Source organism: Dipodomys ordii, unplaced genomic scaffold (assembly GCF_000151885.1).
Source record: "Dipodomys ordii isolate 6190 unplaced genomic scaffold, Dord_2.0 Scaffold172, whole genome shotgun sequence".
In the NCBI taxonomy this organism is placed as follows: domain Eukaryota; kingdom Metazoa; phylum Chordata; class Mammalia; order Rodentia; family Heteromyidae; genus Dipodomys; species Dipodomys ordii.
In genome coordinates, this window is record NW_012267388.1 from 2,025,418 (window position 1) to 2,049,516 (window position 24,099).

The window sequence follows — 24,099 nt, forward strand, 5'->3', positions numbered from 1 at the left end:
GGGAGAGCCGCCGGGGCAAGCAGGGGGCCCGGATGAGCTTGCTGGGGAAGCCGCTGTCCTACACCAGTAGCCAGAGCTGTCGGCGCAACGTGAAGTACCGGCGGGTGCAGAACTATCTCTACAACGTGCTGGAGAGACCCCGCGGCTGGGCGTTCGTCTACCACGCGTTCGTGTGAGTACCCGCCACCCCTCTCCCTCCTCCCCTGCGCGCGCCCGGCCACGCCGGGGACCCCTCCCCACCGGTGCGCTCCGAGCCCGCGACCCCGCCGGACGCGCGCGTGCGCGCGTGCACACACTCCCAACGGAGCGCGCGCGCACGTGGTGGGTTTTATTATTACCATTATCATTATTATCGCTATCATTATTTGCTTGCACGTGTCGGTGCTCTTGCAGCCTTTCGGCTCCCCTGCGCCAGCTCCTCCATCTATGTAGCTTGAACCCCCTCGATTCCCTCGGTCCCCTCGGTCCGGCGCCCCAGGAACTGCTAGGCACCCAGCAAAAGGTGGATTTTAGGTTTCTCAGCTAATTGGGATCGGGGAGATCCTGAGCTAGCATAAACTTCAGCCGAAGCGGGGAGAGGCACAGAGAAGGCACGTTAGCGGGGTTCCGGGGTGATGGCGGAGGGGGAGACAGGTCCTCGGTACCGGGGGAGGAGCAGGGAAGCTGCTAGTTGGTGGAGAAAGCCACTGGGTTCGGAGTGCGCCCGGAAACACGCCTGGCCACCACCACGGTCGCCACCAACGGCAGATCTTGTCAGCGCGTGGAGCAATTCTTGTCACCGAGAAGGTGACTAAGGTCGAGAAGAGTGAGCCAGGCTCGAGCGTGGACCCGGGCGACGTGGGGCGCTGGAGCGCCGCGCCCAGGTGTGATCCAGGAAGCGCGAACCCACCCGCCACATCTGCCCGGAGTCAGCTCCGTGTGTGTGTGTGTGTGTGTGTGTGTGTGTGTGTGTAAGCCCCTCGCCGTCTAGCAGAGAATGCTTAATGAGAAAACGATTGGAAGCAAATGTTTATTTTCCCCACAGGCATTAAAACCTTTCAGTGGCTTTAAAGTTTACTACTGTTTTCCCCACAAGGTCCATTCATTCAGTCTCCTGTTAAGAGTCCAGGTTTTACACCCTGTTTCATTCGTGTTTTTTTTTTTTTTTGTCCCTTCCTCTTTTTCATTTTTTGCCTTTTGGCTTTCCACTCTTCATACTTGTTGCCTATGCTAAGATGAAATATAAACACGATAGAATATCTTTAGAGAAAGTTGCAATTGCCCATGCGTTCCTTCTTTCCTAGGAAAATTCATTTTGAACACATAACCTAGTTTCTTTCTGTATCATCTGTACATATCCTCATCTGAGACAGGCTGGCACCAACATGGAAAAAATAGTTTTTAATAACTTGGGGGAAAGAACTAGGTTTGTAAGTACTGAGCCTGGAATTTGACCACGTAGGACTCAGGAAGCCGTGGAGGCTACAATCCGTGGGGCTCTGGTGTCTGGAAAAGTTTACAATTCCAGGCTGCTTGTGAGCTTGTAGGATTCACTGAAAGCTCCCCTGCAACTTTCATTATTATTATTATTTCTACTAATTTCACATCCTTATTACACCCAAAGGGATTAAGTTCTATCATTTGCTGATGAAGATCATATTAATGTAGGATGTAGATACTGTAATTAATGTTAGTCATAGAGAAACACCACTGATAAGCTTTTCTTCCCTGGGTTGATAGAAAATCACTCTTATTATTTAATGAGTCCAATAAGTTATTTTGACCTGTTTTAGAATAAACTCAAGATTTAGCAATGATGACAGCAAATATATCATGCGTATAATAACTTTTTACAAGATATGCTTAACATATTCATGGCTTGGAACTTTCAATATGATGACTTCGTGGTGAATCATATGTTTTATCCACCTAGCAGTGCTTTTTATGATAGATATGATATAAATGATAGGATATGCTGATATGATATAAAAACATGATACGTTGATATTGAGAACATGAAGTTCTGCTTCATATACTTCCAGCAGTAGGAAACAGTACTGTTTTAGTTGCTACATAGACTTGCTAGGTACACCTTAGCACAAGGACTGCTTGTAATTTTATTTTATTTATTTCATTTTAAAAGTAATTATTAATTGTTTGTAATTATTAATTCTTGTGATGGTCCTGGGGCTTGGACTCAGGGCTTTGGTGCATTCTCTGAGTTTTTTTTCTTAAGCCTACTGCTCTATCACTTGAGCCACAGCACCAATAATGGCTTTTTGGTGGTTAATTGGACATAAGAGTCTCATGGACTTTTCTGTCTTTGAACCACAGTCCTTAGATACCAGCCTCCTGAGTAGCTAGGATTACAGGCACCCAGCTTAAATGGGTTTTGGAATAGCTGGACTTTACACATTAAATTAATAAATCAAACTTGCTTTGAGCTGTACATCTAACAAGACCACTAATAACGCAGGAAATTACAAGAAAATCACTTCTAGAAGAGGTGTAACTAACTAATTCCCTGCCAGCCTGGGAATCCCCAAATCTTACTTTAATAACAGTTTTTGTAGCATATTAAGGTTCCTGCCAAGAAACAAGTGCACTGTGATTAATGAAGCACTTCAGGGATGAATTTACTTGGTAGACCAATGTTTATACTGCCAAGAAACAAGAAAAGTGTACTTAAACTTATGCTTTAGGTAAAGAAAAACCTCTGTTAAATATGTAAAACTCATTATATAATGATACTTTAATGATATAAAATGTGGTTTTAAGAGTACTTATTCCAAGCTGGGTGGTGGTGGCTCATGTCTGGAATCCTAGGTACTCAGAATGCTGAGAGCTGAGGGTGTGGTTTGAAACCAGCCCTGGCAGAAAAGTCCGTGAGACGCTGCAGTTAACCAGCAAAAAGACATAAATGTTGCTGTGGTTCAAGTGGTAAAACACCAGTCTTATGTGAAAGAGCTAAAGGACAGCATCCATGCCTGGAGTTCAAGCTCTAGTATTGGCCTGAGGATGCCGGTGCACACACGAGTACTTAGCCCACCAATAAGAGATATCTGAAATGTCTGAAATACTTGCTTGCAGTTGGTGAATCGGGGGATTAGAAGATCAGTGTCATTGCTGTACTTTTGGTTTTATGGGTAGCATTTCCTGCCTTTAGCTGTTCTTCAGTTTATTAGATGAGCCATTAAAAATATAAGCTGACTAATTTCCTTGAATGTTGTTTGATTTTTCCTAGTTCCCCTTCCTTTCGGGAAAATTTTATGGTCATGGTGGTACTATGTAGAGGAATCATAGTGGGATTCTCTGTATAAATTTGCCTTGCTGTAGGAAATGTGGTTCTGAGACAGTACACAGGAAATAGTAGTGTAGATACATCTTACTTAACACTCCCCCAGTGTATATTTGCCTGGTTTAAGACCATGGAAGAAGATTCATAAGTATTTTTAAACTAGAAGAAATATTCCAGACACCCAAGCTAAAAGCCCTGAAGGCATCCCTTTTTTCATACTTCCTCCTTCTGGCCATCCAAATGGTCATTCTGTCCTGTTTATTTACGCATAAATATTTTGGAAATACATTTCTTTAAGTTCTTTGCTTTTCCCACCTCTGCCTGGTTCTAAGTACCTCTGCATGGGATGATTGTAATACCTGCCTGTTTGATCATCTCCCTTCTATTAAGGACCTTGTAGTAGGAGTCTCTGAAACCATAGCTCTAAATGTAAGTCTTTTCACTTCCTAAAAATGCAGATATTTATTTATTCATTTTTGACAGCACTAGGATTTGAACTCAGCACCTTCCACTTGCTAGCTGGCACCTTTCCACTTCAGCCACACACTTAGTCCTTTAACTTTTAGCTATTTTTGGTAAAAGACCTTGCATTTTTTTGTGTAGGCCAACTGGAACCACATTTCTATTTACTTGTCCTGTGTGTCTGAGTTGACAGGCCCACACTGAGCTACTGATTGAGATGGCATCTCACTGAGTTTTTGCCTGAGGGGCTTGGAATCATAATCCTCCCAGTTACCTGGATTTCAGGCATGAGCTATTGAACGCTGTTAAAATGCAAATCATGTATTATTCCCTTGCCTTAAATCTTTCTGTTATTATGTCTTATTAATTTGTATATGTGTTTATTTTATTTTATTTTTATAAAAGCTGAGTGGCAATGAGCCTGCGAAGTAGCTTATTGGTAGAATGCTTGCCTAACATGCATGAAGCTCTGGGTTCGATTCCAGGACCAGCTCCAGGACCAGCAAAAAAATGCAAAAGAAAACAACAAAAAAGCTGAATGGCAATTATTAATTATAGTATGTGTTGATTCCCAAATTAGTAAGAGAAAGACCTCTACTTTTAAGGATGGAAAAGATTCTAGCATGTGGTGTTTACAACCATATGAAAAAGTGTGACACAATATCCATGATTTTTTTTTTTTTTTTGGTCGGTTGTGGGGCTTGAACTCTGGGCTTGGACGCTGTCCCTGTGCTCTTCAGCTCAAGGCGAGCGCTCTACCACTTGAGCCACAGCGCCACTCCGGGTTTCTAGTGGTTTATTGGAGATAAGAGTCTCACGGACTTTCCTGCCCGAGCTGGCTTTGAACCACGATCCTCAGATCTCAGCCTCTTGAGTAGCTAGGATTACAGGCGAGAGCCATGGCACCCGGCATTCATGCTCTTTAGAGGAGGTAGGTTACCAAGCTCTATGGGAAAGGAGAAGGTAGTGGAGGAGATGAATGCAAAACCATCAGCAGTCTCCTAAGAGAGAAAATGAGACATGAGCTGACTTGAGACAAATGAGTCCTTAATTTGCACTTAGGCAAAAAAGGGAGAATGAGGTCCTGATGGAGAAAGAAGCTTATGTAAAAGTTTGGAATTGTGAATTGGTGCAGTAATTGTATGTGCTCCCAAGAATTTGTAGGACAAGACCATGTAAAAAATCACATGTTGCCAGATGCAGGTGGCTCACATCTGTCACTCTACTACTCAGGGAGCTGAGGTATGATGATCATCAATCAATGCCAGTCCAGGCAGAAAATTCTATGAGATGCTTATCTTTATCTAGTGAACTAGCAAATGAAGCTGGAAGCGAAGGTGGGCTCAAGTGGCAGAGTGAAGAAGTTAAGGGAGAGCTCCAAGTCCTGGGTTCAAGCCCTAGTACTGACAGCAAAAAGAAGACAAGTCATATAGCTAACATTTGGGAGCCTCAGATGCTAGCCATGGAATCTGGTCTTTATCCTATAGGTAGTATTACACTGTGATGAAAAGGAGGAAAGTGAGGCAATCAGATAAGAATTTTGGCAATACGTACATTTTTATCGGCTTAGAAAATGAGCTGGAACTGAGCGCTGGTGGCTCACACCTGTAATCCTAGCTACTCAGGGGGTTGAGATCTGAGGATCACAGTTCAAAGACAGCCCAGGCAGGAAAGACTCTTATTGCCAATGAACCACTAGAAAACTGGAAGTGGTGCTGTGGCTCAAGTGGTAGAGTGCTAGACTTGAACTGAAGAGCTGAGGGACAGCATCTAGGCCCAGAGTTCAGCCCCACGACCTCAAAAAAAAAAAAAAGAAGAGTTGGCAGATCCAAAATGGAGTCATTGTGGCCTATTGTAAGATGGAAGCCACTGTATCAAATTTTCATTCAGTCTTGTAATCTTTTTTTTTTTTTTAAATTGTGAAAATACTGTATAGAGGGGTTACAATTACATGGGCAAGGTAATGAGTACATTTCTTATCAAGCATTGTTGCCTCCTCCTTTGTTTCCCCTTCCCATCCCTTCCCCCCCCCCCCCCCCCCCCCCAGTCTTGCATTCTTTCTGCAAACATCTATTTACTCTTTCCAATATACCATGTGCTGGTCGAGAAAGAAGAGAGAAGATTGCCCAAGAAAAAAAACCCAGACAATAACTTTGAAGGAAAAGGAAACATTAAGCTGTAGAATTGGCTGATTGTTTTCACCAGTCTAACACATAGTATGAGAACACAGATCTAACCTGGGGATTTGAAGAACAGAAATGCCATCCATGAATGCATGGGAAAGAAGACATTGTAGAGTGTAAGTTCACATTTGGGCATGTTATGTTTTAGATGTTTTGGGTTTTTTTTTTTGACGGTTGTGGGGCTTGAACTCTGGGCCTGGGTGCTGTCCCTAAGCTCTTCAGCTCAAGGCAAGTGCTCTACCACTTGAGCCACAGCACCACTTCTGGTTTTCTGGTTGTTAATTGGAGACAAGAGTCTCATGGACTTTACTGCCCGAGCTGGCTTGGAATCATGATCCTTAGATCTCAGTCACCTGAGTAGCTAGGATTACAGACATGAGCCACTGGCACCCAGCTTGTTTTAGATGTTTTTGAGTCATTCAGGTTGCTGTTGAAATGGATCAGAGAATAGTACTGAACTAAATACAGGCCTTTTCCAGGAGGTTTTAGATCAACAACCAGAACTTTTTTAGGTACGTAGTATGATGATGATGATGATGATGATGATGATGATGATGATGATGATGGTGGTGGTGGTAGTGGTGGTGGTGGTGGTGTATGTGTGTACTGATAGGGGGCTTGAACTCAGGGTCTAGGTTCTGTTGCTCTACCACTTGAACCACAGCTCCACTTGTGGCTTTATGCTGGTTAACAGGAGATAAGAGTCTCATAGACATTCCTGCTTGGGCTCAAATTTCCGTTTCTTGTGATTGCAGGCATGAGCCACCAGTGCCTGACTAGTAAGATATTTCTGGATAACTGAATCTGCAAAGCTCAAAATTAATCTGATATTTAGCTTGTATATTTAGGCTTTTGAGGTTCTAGTAGTTTGTGTTAGTAAAAGCAGTGTGTAGGGGAAAAATGAGATAGTTTAGGGAATAGGCAATGATTTACCACATGGTAAAGAAGAATCTTAGGAATATCAGAGCCAGCCAGTGGGTGGAAGAATACAGAAAACATGTGCAGAAGAACACCCAAAGGCCAGGGGGAAAGCCAGAATAACTTGTTTTTATGAAGGCAAATGAAGATGTACACAAAACTAGAAGTTATGGTCAGCAGTTTGTGGTGCTGCAGAAATGTTTTAAAGTTGGGTTAGATTTCATTGGATAGCTCAGGTTGGAGACTACTCTGTTGAGCTTCCCCCATAGCAGCTGACGTGGTGAGTGTTAGGATTTCAGTAGACTGAGAATGGTTAAAAGTAAGCTCCAGATCCACTGAGACAGTTCACAGGACCTTCAAGTTATGGCTATGGATTCTCTATCAGGCCTTATTGCAACTTCTCCTCTTTAATATGCATTCCAGTAAAATCCTTTCTGAACTGGTCTGTCCTGTATTTCACCCTTGTCCTTTTGCTCATGCTGTGCTTGAGGACTCTGACCACTTCTTGCATTGGCTTTCCAACTCCTATAGTGTCTTCAAAATCCAGTGTTTACAATCCTAGCTCTTGAGGAGGCTGGAATCTGAGGATCAAAATTCAAATCCAGCCCAAGCAGGAAAGACCATGAGACTATTGCCTCCAATTAGGCAACAAAATGCCAGAAGTAGAGCTGTGACTCAGTGGTAGAGCACCAGCCTTGAGTGAAAAGGCCAAGTGAGAACATGAGGTCTTGAGTCTAAGCCCCAGTGTTGGTATTACAAAAAGAGAGAAGAAAAGAGAAAAAGAAGAGAAGAGAGAAAGACATGCAAGGATGGTTTCTCAGTCTTTCAGGATGAATCAGGTCCTGTTGTCTCAGGTTCTATGGTAGAGAAAGACATGCAAGGATGGTTTCTCAGTCTTTCAGGATGAATCAGGTCCTGTTGTCTCAGGTTCTATGGTATTCTGGGATCTGATCAAAATAGTATTCCCCCAACTCGCCTCACTGTATTGTCATTTCTGGCTACCTTTTCTGTGTTTCTTGTACAAAGAAGAACATACCCACACAGGAAGTGTCCTACTTACCTATGAATCTCAAGGTCCAAGCAGCGTTTTTTTGTATCTTGTAGACCCTCTATAATTGCTTCTTTAAGAGGAAGTTAATCATTTTCTTGGAATCCTTCCATACAGGAGTTTTAGGATTAAGATGAAGCTAAAAGAACCACCAGGTCTTTCCAGTTTTCTTAGAAGTAACATTTAAGAAAATGATAACCAGTGGGAAGCGGCCTCAGAGATCAGGGCTTTGCTCTCAGCTTGACAACTAATTAGCTGTGTGACTTAGAGGAAGTTGTTTTATCGTTCTGGGTCTTCAAATCTTCATCTTTGTATGGTCACCATGATAGTGTCTGCCGTCCAACTGAGTTTTTTTTTTTTAGATGTATATGCTGCTATTATTTATTGTAACATCACCCTACTTCATAAAATATGTAAACATTTGCCTAGATGTCGTTGATGTTTTGCCTTTTTTTGATTATGCAACATTTATAACATCATCTGACTTACAACTTTTTTTGTTCTGAAGATTCATTTTTTTTCCAGGCAGGGGAGAGAATATTTAACAGTTTGTTAGCTTGTTGTGTGACTTCAGTTACTCATAGTAAATGGTCCTTAATCTGTTCTTTTGCCCCAAACTTGCAAATGTTCAGGTGTTAACAGCAGACTTTCTACCCCAGACTGTGACCATCTGTCCATCTGCTCCTTTCTTATTCATTCTTCACATTTTCTGTGAATCCAGTATTGCTCAAATTTCATTCAGTAAACATTGGGTGTCTTTGGGGTGCCAAAGCCTAGATGAGTTACTAAGGCTATTCTGGTTAATATAAGCAATTGTAATAAGAAGGAGTTCATTTCAGAGGGGAAGACAGAAAAACAGAGAAATAATATGGTAAATGCTTAGTGAAAGTGTATACACCATGCAGTAAGCACCCAGCTGAGGTTTTGAAAGACAATGTTGGGTGTCTAAAATGCAATCATGAAAGGAAAAGAGTAAGCTGGGTGCCAGTGGCTCATGCCTGTAATCCTAGCTACTCAGGAGGCTGAGATTTGAGTCCATGAGACTCTTATCTCCAGTTAATCACCAGAAAACCAGAAATGGCACTGTGACTCAAGTGGTAGAGCACTAGCCTTGAGCTGAAAAGCTCAAGGACAGAGCCCAGGCCTAAAGTTTAAGCCCTCTGACTGATGAAAAACAGAAAAAGGAAAGAGGATTTTCATCAGTTCCCCTCCTCACTTCTGAGATAGAAGGTGGCATTAGTTGTTAAAACTTTGCTCATAACTCTCAAGATCTCTGTCCACAATACTCCTTTGCTTGAAGGAGAGATCTGTTTCCCATCCATGCATACATCATCCCTAAAATCAGGGGCTCCCTCTCTCTTGTTCATTGCTTTTTCCCGTTCATGCCTACCATGTAAACCACGGTGTAAACATACATCATTACTCTTACTGACACCATCTCCAAAATACTCCAGTACTTCCCTTCTGGAAGATGGAATTTTTTCCTTACTGGCCATTGTCTGTGTCTGACACCACTAGATCCAATTAATTGCTTTATTATTTATGAGAAATTCTGTTCTGAATTAAGTCTATGGGTCTAGAAATTGATACTTGAATTTTATTGTTCTTCCAAGTTCCTTAAAAATCACCGACTTCTAGATACAGAGAATCTTTTTAGTGATTTCTCTTTAGCTGATACAATACTGGTATACTTCATTTCCTTCAAATTATAATTTTAGAAAAATAAAGTTAACAATAGTTGAGGACCTTATTGCTGTTTGAAATATTGTAAAGTGTGAAGATACTTAAAACTTACTGGAAATGCTGAAAATAGTAGGGCCTAAAAGAAATAATACACAGCAACATAAGATTTTTTTCCTTTTTTATTTATATAATTATTTTCTACCTTTAAGTAGGGGCTTCAATTCAACATGTCAGTTATGAGTACAGTGTATCTTGGTCAATGTCACCACTTTTCATGAAAAGAATATTTCAAAATGGAATAAAATCCTGAGACAAGAATCACTATAAACAAGGAAGAGAGCCAGCAGCCTTTTGATAATTACTTGCAATGAAGTAATGCCAATTTTATTTTTTAATTGCAGATGGTCCTATTGGCAGACCAAAGTGCCAGTAGAGCATGTTTGATCCCAGACCAGTGGTGTGAAACCACTAGAAGCCCAATTGTCAGACAGTCATAGCACACAGTTATGGTTAATGACTTGTCTGTGTTTCCAGTTTAATTTTCTTTTTCTTCAACTTTGTATGAGGATGCTATTTGAAGTTTGATTTGGTTGCAACCTGGGAGACCAATTGGCCACACAATTGCATTTTTTCATAAACAGTGAGATACTTGGATGAGTCTCAGAGTTTCAAGCATACCTTCTAATTCTTTGTAAGTTTGAAGTGTGAGCTTCCTAAATTAAATTACATCCATCGTTTCCTACTTTTAGTAGTTTGAACTTTTTATGTTACTCACATATTATTATTATGCATGCATATATTCCAGACATACACAGAATTAACCTAAATATATCTTTTTGCAGAGATTTTGTGTCAGTGAAAATATTTACATTTCTCTTTGTTTTGTTTCACCAAAGGTAAAATGAGGCACTTGAATAAAATGCGATTTAGAAATAAAAAGGATTTTACATTTACTCTTGGTATTATAAAGATGGTCTTATAATTTGAACGATGTATAAGTTTACCTATATATGAAGAAATACACATTTTTTATAAACTCAGAGATAATATAATGGATGCTGTTTCCATGTTTGCATGCTAAAGAACTAGAATTTTATTTTGTGGATGTCGAGCAGCCTATGAGGCAGATAGGATTTTGACAGATAATAATTCTAGTAGATTTTATTTGGGATATGGTCTCACTGAACGTGAACTCTTTTTTGTTTTTTTTTGGTTGGTTGTGGGGCCTGAAATCTGGGTCTGGGCGCTGTCCCTCAGCTCTTCAGCTCAAGGCTAGCACCCTACTCCACTTGAGCCATAGCCACAGCACCACTTCCAACTTTTTCTGCTTATGTGGTGCTGAGGAATCGAACCCAGGGCCTCATGCATGCAAGGTAAGCACTCTACCACTGAACCACCTTCCCAGCACCTGGACTTGAACTCTTTATGTATATATTCCAAACTAGTCTCTAACTTGCAATCTTCAGGCTTTAGCCTTCTGAATGCTGGGATCACAGGTATGTGATCCATACCATATTGCCATTGGATTTTTCTTTTAGATTTATCACACTGTCAGCTCTATGACTTATGGCTTGATAAGGACCACACTGGACATGGAGGACCAGTTTTGAAACTTACTCCAACCTAAGCAAGAGATAATTAGGGTGTAGACTGGGAAATGATAGCAGGATGGAAAATATATGCTGAAAAAATTGGAATGTATTAACAAATGATCTAATGCAGAAAACGATAAAAGAAGATCAGATTGGTTATTTCCAGCTTCTTTTCTTGGATAGTTTACAGATGTTAAACACTTTACTGAGATCAAGCATGCAGATGGAACAACTGGTTGAGGAGAATGTGAGATGTAAAAATGTGAGTTTAATCATAGAGATAATCTGCTTGCAGTGCTGGTGGGCTGTCCAGCTACATATGGCCACATGGCTTGTGGATGATGATACAGCAGTAAAGAGTAAGAGAAGCAGGAGAAAGATGGTGACCTGAAGCATACTAGCATTTGAAAGATGAGCAGAAGATATGAGGAATTTAATGAAGTGTACAATGAGATATAAAGAATCACTAGATCCTCAGAAGATGGCAAGGTGGTTATGGAAATAAAGTGTTATGTGAAACCAAGAGTTTCACAAAGTAATCAACTATGAAATAGGGGAGTGGCTTAGTATAATAAAGAACAAGGATCAGGGTTGGGCATCACTAACACCCACAAACACTATACTTATAACAGCACAGGGAAGAGGTTCAGGAGCCGCATGTCTCCCAGACCTAGATGCACTGGGGAGAATTGAACTAGAGTGAGATTTTAAATTCTCCTTTCTGTTTCAAGTCATTGGATGAACATCTCAGCTTTCTGGTTTGTAAAATTAGCCTAGAATAATCACAGTTGTCTGAGTTCACAGTATGTATAAGACATGGGCAAGGAATTATAGATAGGAGTGAATGATAAATAAGAGATAGTCAGTTGCCTTAAAGATTTTACTTTAAATCTAGAGTGGTATTAATTCATGATTTACTTCATCACAAATGAACCCTCAAAACATATTTAAGAACCAAAAGGATCAAAGCAGTGTCTGGCTTTTCTCCAGTGATGTTTAGTGACTGCTGCAATAGAAAGGATTTATCCTGTACAGACCACTGATTGCCTGTTCTCCTGACCCTTTGGGAAGTTTCCAAGCTGGGTATTCAGCTGCTTGTGAAGGTGAGTGGGTGTTCAATACAGGGCATTCCCACACAGAAACCAAACACAGGAGTTCCCACTGATCATAGTAATTTCTAAACAGTAGTAATTAAACTGGTTAAGCTCAGTGTTCTCGTTAATAAAACATTCTGAGTATGTTTAATTTGCTCCAAAGTTTTTAAAATAGAAAGGTAACTGATGCCACTTCATAATACTGTTTGAGGGATGAGAACTCCCCCTTCCCCAAAGGCTTGAGAATAATAATAACCTAAATGTTTGGTTCAACAAAAGGACATTCGGATTTTTCAGTATATAGTTTAAACTTCTAATATGTTTAATATTTTATTTATTGACTTTCTTCTTGTGCCAGTTTTGGAGTTTGAGCACTATCCATTGTTTTTTGGTTTTTGTTTTTTTTTCTCAAGAATTCTGCAACCTGAAACACAGTTTCTCTTCTGACTTTTTGGATGTTAATTGGAGACAAGAGGCTAATGGGTTATTCTCCCCAGGCTGTTTTGGAACTGTAATCCTCAGATCTCAGCTACTGAACAGCTAGGATTATAGGCATGAGGCACCAGCACCTGACCAGTCCCCACATCCCCCCCTTTTCCCTAAGGAACTGATTATCTAGTCTTCTATTACCTCATTTCAGTACATGAGTGTCTGATACATACTCTTTCCTTGGAACTCATTGGGAATACTTTTTCCCAGTTGGTCAACAATCTTGAAGAATTTGAAAAATGGGCTCTTTTTTCAGCAAGACCAAAACACTTGTGCATCTGAGGCCAGGAATTATTAGGAATATGTACTCGCTGCCATCCCGAAGATACTCTTCATTCATTTATTTGAAGCTACCTTTTAAAATTTCATTTTGTGTATGCATGCATGCATGCGTGTGTGTGTGTGTGTGTGTGTGTGTGTATACGTACGTATTGTGTAACCTGGTGCTCTACCACTTCAGCTACACCTCCACTTTCAGCCTTTTTTTTTTAAACTACTACTTAATTGGAGACAAGAATCTATGGATTTATCTGTCCAGGCTGGCTTTGAACCTGATCCTCAGATCTCAGCTTCTTGAGTTGCTAGAATTATAGGTGTGAGCCACCAATGTCTTGTAACAATTTTTTTTAACTAGACCAGCATTTAGATTAAAATATTACAAGGTAAGATTTAATTTGACTTAAATTTGTAATGTAGATGATAAAATTCTATCGTTCTTTTTTTGCCCAACCAAATGGAAAAGGCAGTACAAAATGGCAATATAAATGACTTTTGGACAGTACACTGAAAACTTTCAAGGTAAGTTCTTGCCTCTAAGGCATTTCAACTCTTTTGTAATACTTGACATATAGAAGAGATGACCTGTTGGAGACAATCATTTTACCAAGCTTGAACCTTCAAGTAGCCATCCAAGTATTTTTCTAGAACAAAGCCAACTAAATTCCTTTAGACTGAGACTCATAAAGTGTCAAGGGAAAGAAATGGGTTAGAATTTTCTTCATGGAACAGACTACTTGAATTAATACAGCTCAATATCATTCTTACATTGAGATGGCCTGTTGCCAGTGGCGTGGGTAGTAGGTGGCTGTAGATGTTTCCTTTGTTCTTGGGTATGCAACTACACAGACAGGAATGGTACCCTCAAAGGGTGAGGCAGATGGTCTGACAAGGCCAAAGACAACTGGAATTTGTTGGAAATTGGGGCTTTTATCCAAAAAGATGGTATTGCTGAATCAGGAGGATCATAGTTCAGAGCCATCCTGGGCGGGGATGTTCACAAAATTGTTTTCCCATTAATTACCAAAAGCTAGAAATGGAACTGTGTCTCAAGTTATATAACACCAGCTTTGAGCGAAGAAAGCTAAGAGAGAGACCAGGACCTGAGTTCAATCCCTCGTATAATCAGAGAGAGAGAGAGAGAGAGAGAAAGAGACAGAGAGAGACAGAGGCAGAGACAGAGAGACGGGGGGCGTGCAAGAGAGCAAGAACAGTTATGTTATTGAATAGCTAGAAACTGAGGATTTTCTTCAAATGATCTGGCATTTGTATATGATCTGTCCAGATGTGGGATGCCTAAGCATGCACAATTGATGATTTTGCCATTCCAGGTTTAACTTTGACTTGAGGAGTGGGCTCTCCATGGAGGATATAGAGCCATACCTTAATACTCAATTTTTAGGTATATATTACTATGTTAATTGTTGTTTCCAGAGTGGAGCCTATTATGTCAATCATTGGTCCCAGTGCAGACCATTGGTTTTAACTGCTTGAAGGGTTGCACACCTACATGTTCATGCCAATAGTTTTTCAAGCCTTCCAAAGATGGAACAGAAAATAAAGTAGCAAAGAAAAATACCTAGTCATCATATCTGGAAGAAATATGTTAGGTTCCAGACACTGATTCAGGCCAACACTGCAGCCCCTCATTCCCTTCTCTGTAGGATAATAACAATAACTTCCGGATTCAGAGTTTTATTCCAGGCTTTGGGGCAAGAAGTAGATAAAAGAGTAAGTTTGTAAGTGACATTAGGTGAGGTGGCCTAGACAACCATAAACAAGAGTAGTTAAGAAATGGTTACATTATGCTGGAGAAAATAGAATATTTCTCTAATAATACAATTCACTATTGTCATCAATGTTCCTCCAAAGTAATAACTAAAAAAAACCCCAGCTTTTTGTTCTTTTTCATTGGCTCAAATTCTATTTTTATGTTACAGTCTTAATATATATTCCCAAAGCATGTGGTAGAATATTTAAGGGATCTGTTCACAACAGTCTATCATGTGCTGCTTTTTCTCTCTTCCTCCTCCTCCTCCTCCTCTTCCTCTTTTTCCTTTCCCTCCCTATCATTCCTTTCCTCCCTCTCCCTCTCCTCTTCCTTATCTTCCTCATCCTTCCCCTTCTCTTTCCCCTTCCACTTCCTCTGCTTTTCTTTTCTATGTTACTAGAGTTTGAACTCAGGGGAGTCTTGTGTTCACTCAGATTGCTTGCTTGCTAGCATGCTCTACCACTTGACCACACTTCCACTCCTGCTTTTTTTTTCTGGTTATTTTGGAGACAAAGCCTCATGGATATTTTTGGCTAAGACTGGCCTCAAACCTCCATCCTCCTGATTTCAGCCTCTGGAGTAACTAGGATTGCAGGGATAAGTTACCAGTACCTGGATTAATTATGTTTCTGTGCTTTTTTTTTTCAAGGGCCACATGCAAACTTAGGTAGGATTCCTTAGAGTTTCTTTAAGTTTTCTAATAGCTACCAATTTTTTCTGGAATACTCATATTTAGCAAGTGGGTTGTGAAAGATCATCTTTCCTATTTTATAAGCTAATTACTCTTTGATGGTTGAGAAATGAATTAGAAAGTAATTTTTCTTACAGATGGAACTCTTTTTGGAAAAAAGCACCATGTTTAAAAAAATCTGAATATGTTTGTAACATGAATTGCACTTACCTTAAAAATACTTACCATATAGGGCTGCGAAGGTGGCTTAGTGGTCGAGTGCTTGTCTCGCATGCATGAGGCTCTGGGTTCGATTCCTCATCACCATATAAACAGAAAAAGCTGGGAGTGGTGCTGTGGCTCAGATGGTAGAGTGCTAGCTTTGAGCTGAAGAGCTGAGGCATAGTGCCCAGGCCCAGAGTTCAAGCCCCACAACCGACAAAAAAAAGAAAGAAAAGAGTTACCATATAGTCTACTGAGTTTCATTATGAAATATTTTCTGTAGAGAATGAATGTCTCAAATTAAGGCAGCAATTAATAACAGACTGCACAGAGCTGGGCCTGGTGTGTTCTCATGGGGAATATGAAGGAAGGGAAAATAAGATGTGAGGAGTAGTTAGCCGTCAGTTATCTCCTTATAAGTGAAAAGAAATGAAAAAGTTCAAGCTTTCAAACTGTCATGCAAGCGTGGCTATGACCAAGCAGCAATTGGTTGGTTTTTAGGTAGAAAAGGATGCTCATATGGACTTCTATCTTGCTTGTCTTTTGAAGAGAAAGATAGAATTACAAGTTACAAGTATAAAGGTGATATGAAAAGTTAATAAGAGAGTAAACAGTAGAAATATAAGGGGGTGAGAGAATAAGAGGGGAAAAAAAGGTAAATTAGGGCAATCTAGCATTTGTGAGAGTACCAAATCTCAAAGAAGAACTGCAGCAGTTTGAAGGCATTAACAAAGAGATGAGGTTGTACATGTTCTTTAAAAAAGGACAGTAGCGTAGAAAACTGAGATAAAAGGAGAAGCAATGAGGATCTAGAACCATGTGTGGCATCTACAGCACCATGTGGTACAATGACATCCAAATTCATAGTATAAGTAACGAACAAACAAATAAATGTTCTAGAAAAAAGAACCAGAGCAACTCTGCAAATAAGTGGTGCAGTGTGTGGACAGAAGCAATCAGCATCTTTTTTTTAAAGTGCATTTCTTTTTTATTATTGTTATTATAAAACGTGATATACAGAGGGATTATAATTACATAAGTGAGGTGAAGATTACATTTCTTTTTGGACATGTCACGTATTCATATACTGTTTTGTAGAATAGGAACTTCTTGGTACAATTATTTAAAGGTAATAATTTTTAAAAAAGAAATGCAATCAGCATCTTTAAAAGCACATCAAAGCTGGGCACTGATAGCTCACTCCTGTAATCCTAGCTACTCAGACCGATCCTCTGAGATCAGAGAATTGTGGTTCAAAGCCATTTGAAATCTCAGTGCCCTGAGTAGCTTGGATTATAGGCATGAACCAGTGACACTGGCCCAGGTGGAGTTTTTATATGATCATGTAGAAGCCTCAATGTTTAAGATTCAGAGAATTTCTCTAAACAGTGGTATGCAGAAAAAATTTGAAAAAGGAGATGTAGCCATAACCCTCTAATGGCTGTGTAGCTACATTGAAGGGAATACAAATGTTCTAGAAGTTGTATACATACAACATGTATGACCTTGGGAAAATTGAAACCCCTCTAAATCTGACTATGTTATAAGTGTGGAAATAATGAAACAAGCTAAGTGTGTGTGTGTGTGTGTGTGTGTGTTGGAACTAGAGTTTAAACTCAGTGCCTCAATGTTCTTTGCTTTGGGTTTTCTGTTCAAGACTGGTGTTTTACCACTAGGGCAACAGCTCCACTTCTGGCTTTTTGGTGACTGATTGGAAGTAAGAGACTTTCCTCACAGACTTTCCTGCCTGGGCTGGCTTCCAAGTATGGCCTCATATCTTACCTTCTTGAATAGCTAGGATGACAGGTTGAGCTACCAGCGCCAGGCTCCAGACATGGTTTAGAAATTCCTTATATAATCACTGGTAGGAGGAAAACACAACAACCATATAGATTTATATTTCCTTATGGATAGTATTCTTAACCTCCTAAAGGAAACCAATACTTCTGTAGACAGGCATATGTGAAAAAATAAGGAGTGCTCAACAAGTAAATAAGTGAATTAATTAAATAGCACTTGATTCACAACCACATTGTATTTGTTACCTGAATTATATAAGACTGTTGTATGTTCAAATTCTGTGACCTGGAACAGATTTTTTTCCCCTTCAAATCAGGAAATATCTTATCATCTTTTTTATTTTGGAACCTCTGAACCTCTTGTTGTGACACATTTAAAAAGCTAAAGAACTCTCTAGTTGGAAGGACCTTTGGGGCTTGTTCCAACACTGCCCATTTACATCAGAAGACAGTCTACAAAAAAGTTAAGCCGGGGCTGGGAAGGTGGTTCAGTGCTTGTCTTGCATTCATGAGGCCCTGGGTTTGAATCCTCAGTACCACATAAACAGAAAAAACTGGAAGTGGTGCTGTGGCTCAAGTGGTAGAGTGCTAGCCTTGAGCTGAAGAGCTGAGGGATAGTGCCCTGGCCCAGAGTTCAAGCCCCACAACTGAAAATAAAAGGTTGCACCATTTGCTCAGCACACATTGATGGTTGGATTTAGCTCTGGTGAGCAGGCCTGCCACTACACTTGTAGGTCTGTGGCCTTCCTTAACCTTATTCCTCTGGAAGGTATCCTGTTTTTATTTTTGTTTTGTGTGTTTTTTTTTAATGTGAAAAGTGACATTCATTTTAAGTGGTATGGTTTGTTAACTCTGCAGAAGATATTTTATCTACAAGCATTTCTTACCTTTTCACTCTGTATAATAGCAGAAACAGATTTCCTCCTTCTAGAAATGCCTAGTAGCTAGCAAGAGATATTTATGTTTATGATATTAATTAATGAATTAATTTTATTTATTTATATTTAGTGCTAGTGCTGGGGCTTGAACTCAGGGCCTGAAGACTGTCCCCTTAGCCTTTTCACTTCAGCCTGGTTTGTGCTCTACCACTTGAGGCATATCTCCACTCTGGCTTTTTGCTGGTTAATTAGAGTTAAGTGTCTGACTGACTTTCTAAGCCCAGGCTAGCTGTGAAATGCAGTTGTTAGATATCAGTCCCCTGAATAGCAAACACAGTGTGGGCCTGTATTATTGTTGTTTAAGGGGCTTCAACTCAACATGTCACATTATGAGTTTAATACATATTGGTCAGGGTCATCCCATCAACCTGTTATGCCAATCAGATCTAACACACTTTTAGGTCTGAAGAGACTGGGATCTAGACCAGCGAGACAAGATCCTATCTCCTGAAAACTGTCACCCTACCCATGAAAATAGAGGATGATCTTCAGCTTTAGAAACACAAGATTTTGTCATGAATGGTTAAAATTAACTTGAATTTGATTCTCATGTTCCTAATACTTCTTTATGTATATCAAATAAAGTTCTGGTAGTTATCATTAAAATGTAGTGGTTCTATTAATCAATATTTGGAGAAAGACAGTTGGATGGCTGTTTAAAATCATGACCCTGATAGTGACCGTTTTTGCTTGGCTCACCTCATACAGTCACTCAAGCATTGGAGTGTAGTATATGTTTCTTAATGCATTTATTATTAATCTCAGAAAAAATTGAAGTGCAGAATTAATTAATTGTGCTGGTACTAGCCCTTGAACTCAGGGTTTGACACCCTGGTTTGGATTTTCACTAAAGTTTGGCACTCTATTACTTGAGCAACAGCTCCACTTACAACTTTTTGATAGTTAATTGGTGATAAGAGTTTCATGGACTTTTTTTTTTTTAACCTCAGCTAGCTTCAGACAGCAATCATCAGATTTCAGCCTTCTGAGTAGCTAGGATTACAGGTATGAGCTACCAGCAACTGGCTTCTATTTATTTATTTATTTTTATTTTTGTTGTTGGTCACTGGGCTTGAACTCTGGGCCTGGACGCTGTCCCTAAGCTCTTCAGCTCAAGGCAACAGCTCTGTCAGTTGAGCCACAGTGCCACTTCTGGTTTTCTGGTGGTTAATAAGAGATAAGAGTCTCACGGACTTTCCTGCCTGCGCTGACTTTGAACCGAGATCCTCAGATTCAGCCTCTTGAGTAGCTAGGATTACAGGTGTGAGCCATCAGCACCTGGCTTTCTATTTAATTTTTATCAGCAATTCTTTGTGCCCTATTTCTCTCCTGAAACTCTACAGCATTCTTTCTCTCATCATGAGTTGAATATTATTCATCCTGAGCTACATCACCAGCCAAATACTTGAGGGAGGTGATCAGATGGAAAGAAAGAGGCCCCTTTCTCTAGCACATAACTAATACTTTGTGCTTTACAGAAGAGAGTTAGTTTAGCACTAACAGATGAGGAACAGTGAAAGAGGCTGCCTCTCCTCATGAGCAGATTTGTCTACAAATGTAAAGTCTTACCCTAGCCATCTGTGGCATAAAGGGACCCTGTGATCTTTCAACTCTGACCCTATCTTCCAAAAAATGTTGGCATTCATTAAACATCTTCAGACAGGATTTTTTATACAGCAATGGCAAATTGCAAGGCAGATTTACACCCTTTGTAGTGGTATCAGTTTATTAACATTTTGATGCCTTCTGAAGACAGCCACAACAGTTTTATGTTTGATACAGGGTCCATAATTTAATCCACAGATCTGTGTAGCCTGCAATAATACAAGCACAGCAGTGTTTCTTGAAGCAGTGTTTTGTCATTTAAAACATTCAGAGACTTATCTACAACTACCATTACCGGCGAGTTAAATCATGCATCTCTCCTTTGAAGAGATTGAGGTCGATATACATGATATGGCATGACATCTTTCTAAAATGAATTATTAGGCTCATGGTGGTGCATGCTGATAAACCTAGCTACTTAGGAGGCTGAGATCTGAGGATTGAGGTTTAAAGCTGACTCAGGAAAGAAAGTCTGTGAGACTCTTATCTTCAATTAACCACTCCAAATACTCAGAAGTGCACTTTGGTAGAAGGCCAGCCTTCCAGCCTTCTAGAGACTGCACTTAGGCTCTGAGTTCTAGTCCCGGTACTTGCACAAAAAAATAGTAAAACGAACAACATAAAATGAAGTATTAGCTGAAAAAGTATGGTATAAGACATTGTATATAGAATCATATACACATATTCACTTTTCTAAAGTAAGACAAAGGCTATACAGTAGATTTGTGTAGTTTGTTTCAGTTGAACTTGATAGCCTCACAATGAACATTGAGTTAGCAAACCCTGCATCATTGTTTATATTGAAAACACAGGGATATGTTCTAGAAGCCTTTGTTCACAACATTTTGATCAGCTAGTGAATGGCTAGTGTTAATTTCTTAGCATTGAGTACTCAGCATATCTGAATGCAGCTTCTATTCTCTATGTTCTTCCATCAGGCCCATCGTGGCCTTCTTGTGCTTAAGAAGGGCTATTGTACTTCAGTAAGTCCCTCAGCTTTGTCCAGTGTTAATCTGGGAACAACAAGAGACTCAACTTCCTCGCTGATGTTCATGTACATGAACATGTACATGATGTTCATGTACATATGATCTGAACAGTGCTACAGCATTTTTGAGGGCTGCTAATTAATTTTGATGAGGTAATCTTGCAAATATGGGTTCTGGATAATGAAGATCCATAATTCAACCAGATGCATGCATGTGCACACGCGCGTGCACACACACACACTTTCTATATGCATGTATATAAATGGGAAGTTGCTAGAAGCAACAAGAGAAAGCTTGTTGAAAGTTATTGGGAATAGGGCTGTGGGCTGGAATGACATGATGCATCTTCTCTCTGTCTTGTTTGCCTTTTTATTGTGTCCATCACAGATACCTTTGTCTTCTCTGTCCCCTTTCTCTTCTGCCTTTGCTTCTACCACTATCATCATCATTCTTTTGGCAAGTCACGGACACTTCAGGAGGAGGTCTATAGGGAAGAATTTATTCCAGTCAAATTGATCATAGAGAGTATCCACTGAATCATACTCTTAGAAAAGATAGTCTATATAATTTGCATATACATTTTCAAATGATTTTTATTACTACTAATTATGATACTTAGAACATGAGTTCTTAGGGTGGTTTGTGCCATACCTGTTTCCCTGTCTCCCAAGCTCCCAGGAAGCTCTGAATCTGGGAGTGTTTCAAGATCAGCAGTGTTCTTGATTAAGTTTTCACTGCATGTCATCAGAATCAAAACTTAGTATGTAGAAAATAAGCACTATCAATAATATACTACTGGAAATTAGGTAGTATATGAATATATATGAATATGATGCACACTTCTGGTCAAATTCCAGCCTCTGGTCTTCCTGCTTCTTCTTCATAGTGGCAGAACAGATGATGAGTCCTTTGGTTTGGTCACTGTCAGCTGTATTATAGATGTAGTCTCAGTATGCATATTTTCCACTTTTCCACTCAGTATATAGACTTTCTTTCTTTCTTTTGTGCCAGTCCTGAGACTTGCACTCTGGGCCTAGGTGCTGTCTCTGAGCTTCTTTTGCTCAAGGCTAACACTTTACTACTTGAGTCACAGCTAGATGTGAGCCCCAAGGCTCTTGAATTATCTTTTAAATGTGTCATTGATAATTTGTGACTTTAGGAAACATGGGAAATATGTGTATAATTTTTCTACCGTGTATATATGTTTATGTTCTTTTCATGTATATTTATTTATTTATTAAATTCAGGGCCTAGGCTCTGTCCTTGAGCTCCTGAGTAGGTAGGATTACAGACATGAGATGGTCACCCAGCTTGTTTGTATTCTTTTGTTGAAAGAAGCCTGGATAGAAAGTGACTTCCGGCTTCCATGTAGAGATTTCCATTTCTTCTAGGTACTGGATGTGGTGTGCAGTATGCCTAGTTCAAAAGGTTAAACTGAAAGTGCTTTAAGAAAGTATATAGAAGACATGTCTGTATTTAATTATAGCTATGATATATTAGAATTTATAATCTCTGTGGACTTTTTACCCTGTGGTTGTTGGGAAACTGTAATTTAAAATGATTCAATTATTTTGTAGGATTCCATTCCTAACAGCACTATTCCATCTATCACTCTATCTCTTCTTCAATATTGAGAACAGTGTATTTTACATGTTTATATGCATATGTACACATATATAGTCAAGATGTGTGAAAAACACCCCTTCATTTGAAAAAAATCAATAAGGCTTGTAAAGAATAATTTAGCAACAAATGGTGGGAGTATTTTAAGAATAAATTTTGTAAATCTATGTACCTCCAAAAATAAAAATAGTGAAAGTTTAAAAATGTTTACTTTCCTCACTAAATATGACAGTTGCCACAAGTGGAACAGCTTGTCTACTGGTGTCTCATGTCTATATAACTATGAGTGCTTAGGGAAAATGCATGTACCTATCTATTAATATGCATAGCTGACTGTAGTCTCTGTACACAGTGTTCAGTGAAAGCAAACGGTTCTTTTTCTAATGAATCTGTGTAGAGCTGGTATGTGTCTTGTCAGCCCAGGCTTCCTTGAGCTTGAACTAACTTTCTAGCTGGGATGGAGTTCTCTGTGACTGACCCTTCTGTCACACACTGTGAGGGCTTACTAGTGGTTGTGACCAGTGCATAGCTCAGATATACTATTCTCTTTAAAAAGCACTGGTTAGCTGGGTGTTGGTGGCTCATGCTTATAATCCTAGCTACTCAGGAGGCTGAGATATGAAGAGTGCAGTTTAAATCCAGCCCAGGCAGCAAAGTCCTTGAGATTCTTATCTCCAATTAACTGCTACGCAAAAAGAAGTACAGAAAAACCAGAAGGCGAGCTGTGGCTCAAGTTAAGGCAGGTGACACATTATGAAATTAAATATTTCCCTTTTATTTTATTTGTGCAGTCAATCAAGTAAACATCCAAGACCTACTAAGTGCAGAACTTGAGCAAGATGACTCAGTGAAGTTTGTAACAAGTCCCATACTCCCACATAAACAGCTTTATAAAAAAGTTGATCAGAGGGATGAGATCTGAGGATCTCAATTCTAAGCCAGCCTTGTCAGAAAAGACCATAAGACTCTTATCTCCAATTAACCAGCAGAAAGCCAAGTGAGAAGGTGAGGTTCTGAGTTCAAGCCCCAGTATTGTCACAGAAGAAAGGAAGGAAGGAAGGGAAGGAAGGAAGGAAGGAAGGAAGAAAGAAAGGAAGGAACCATGGTACAGAGAAACCTGTGGTACAGAGAAACCTGTGGTACTTAATTGAATGAATATTGATAGCAGGCTCATTATGTATCAAAGCATCATGCCAGGGACCACATATACTATGTTGGATGAGGTTGGACTCTGACAGTGCTGTGAAGGGCAGAAGGAGGATCACGTGTTCCCTGAGACCGATGAGACCACCATGGGTGATTATTTAGATCTACGCTGAAATGTACTTAGAATGAATATTGCAACATTACCAGTATTAGAGAACAAGTTCAAAACCAGGTAATTAATGAGAATTGTGATATAGTAAACTCCCGTACAGTAGTAGAAAGGAATGGATTAGGAATACTTGAATCAATGTGGG

The 24,099-nt window shown here is 39.8% G+C and overlaps 1 protein-coding gene across 5 annotated transcripts in view; it reads left to right on the plus strand.

The window, feature by feature from the left end:
* Positions 1 to 6: 6 nt before the first annotated feature.
* Kcnq5 (potassium channel, voltage gated KQT-like subfamily Q, member 5) overlaps positions 7 to 24,099 on the plus strand; it is a 540,825-nt gene continuing 516,732 nt past the window's right edge. For all 5 annotated transcript variants that reach the window (XM_013033629.1, XM_013033631.1, XM_013033633.1 and 2 more), the window contains exon 1: positions 7 to 172. In XM_013033629.1, the coding sequence (XP_012889083.1) occupies positions 33 to 172 (140 nt within the window). In that variant the 5' untranslated portion in view covers positions 7 to 32. The remainder of the gene's footprint in view (positions 173 to 24,099) is intronic.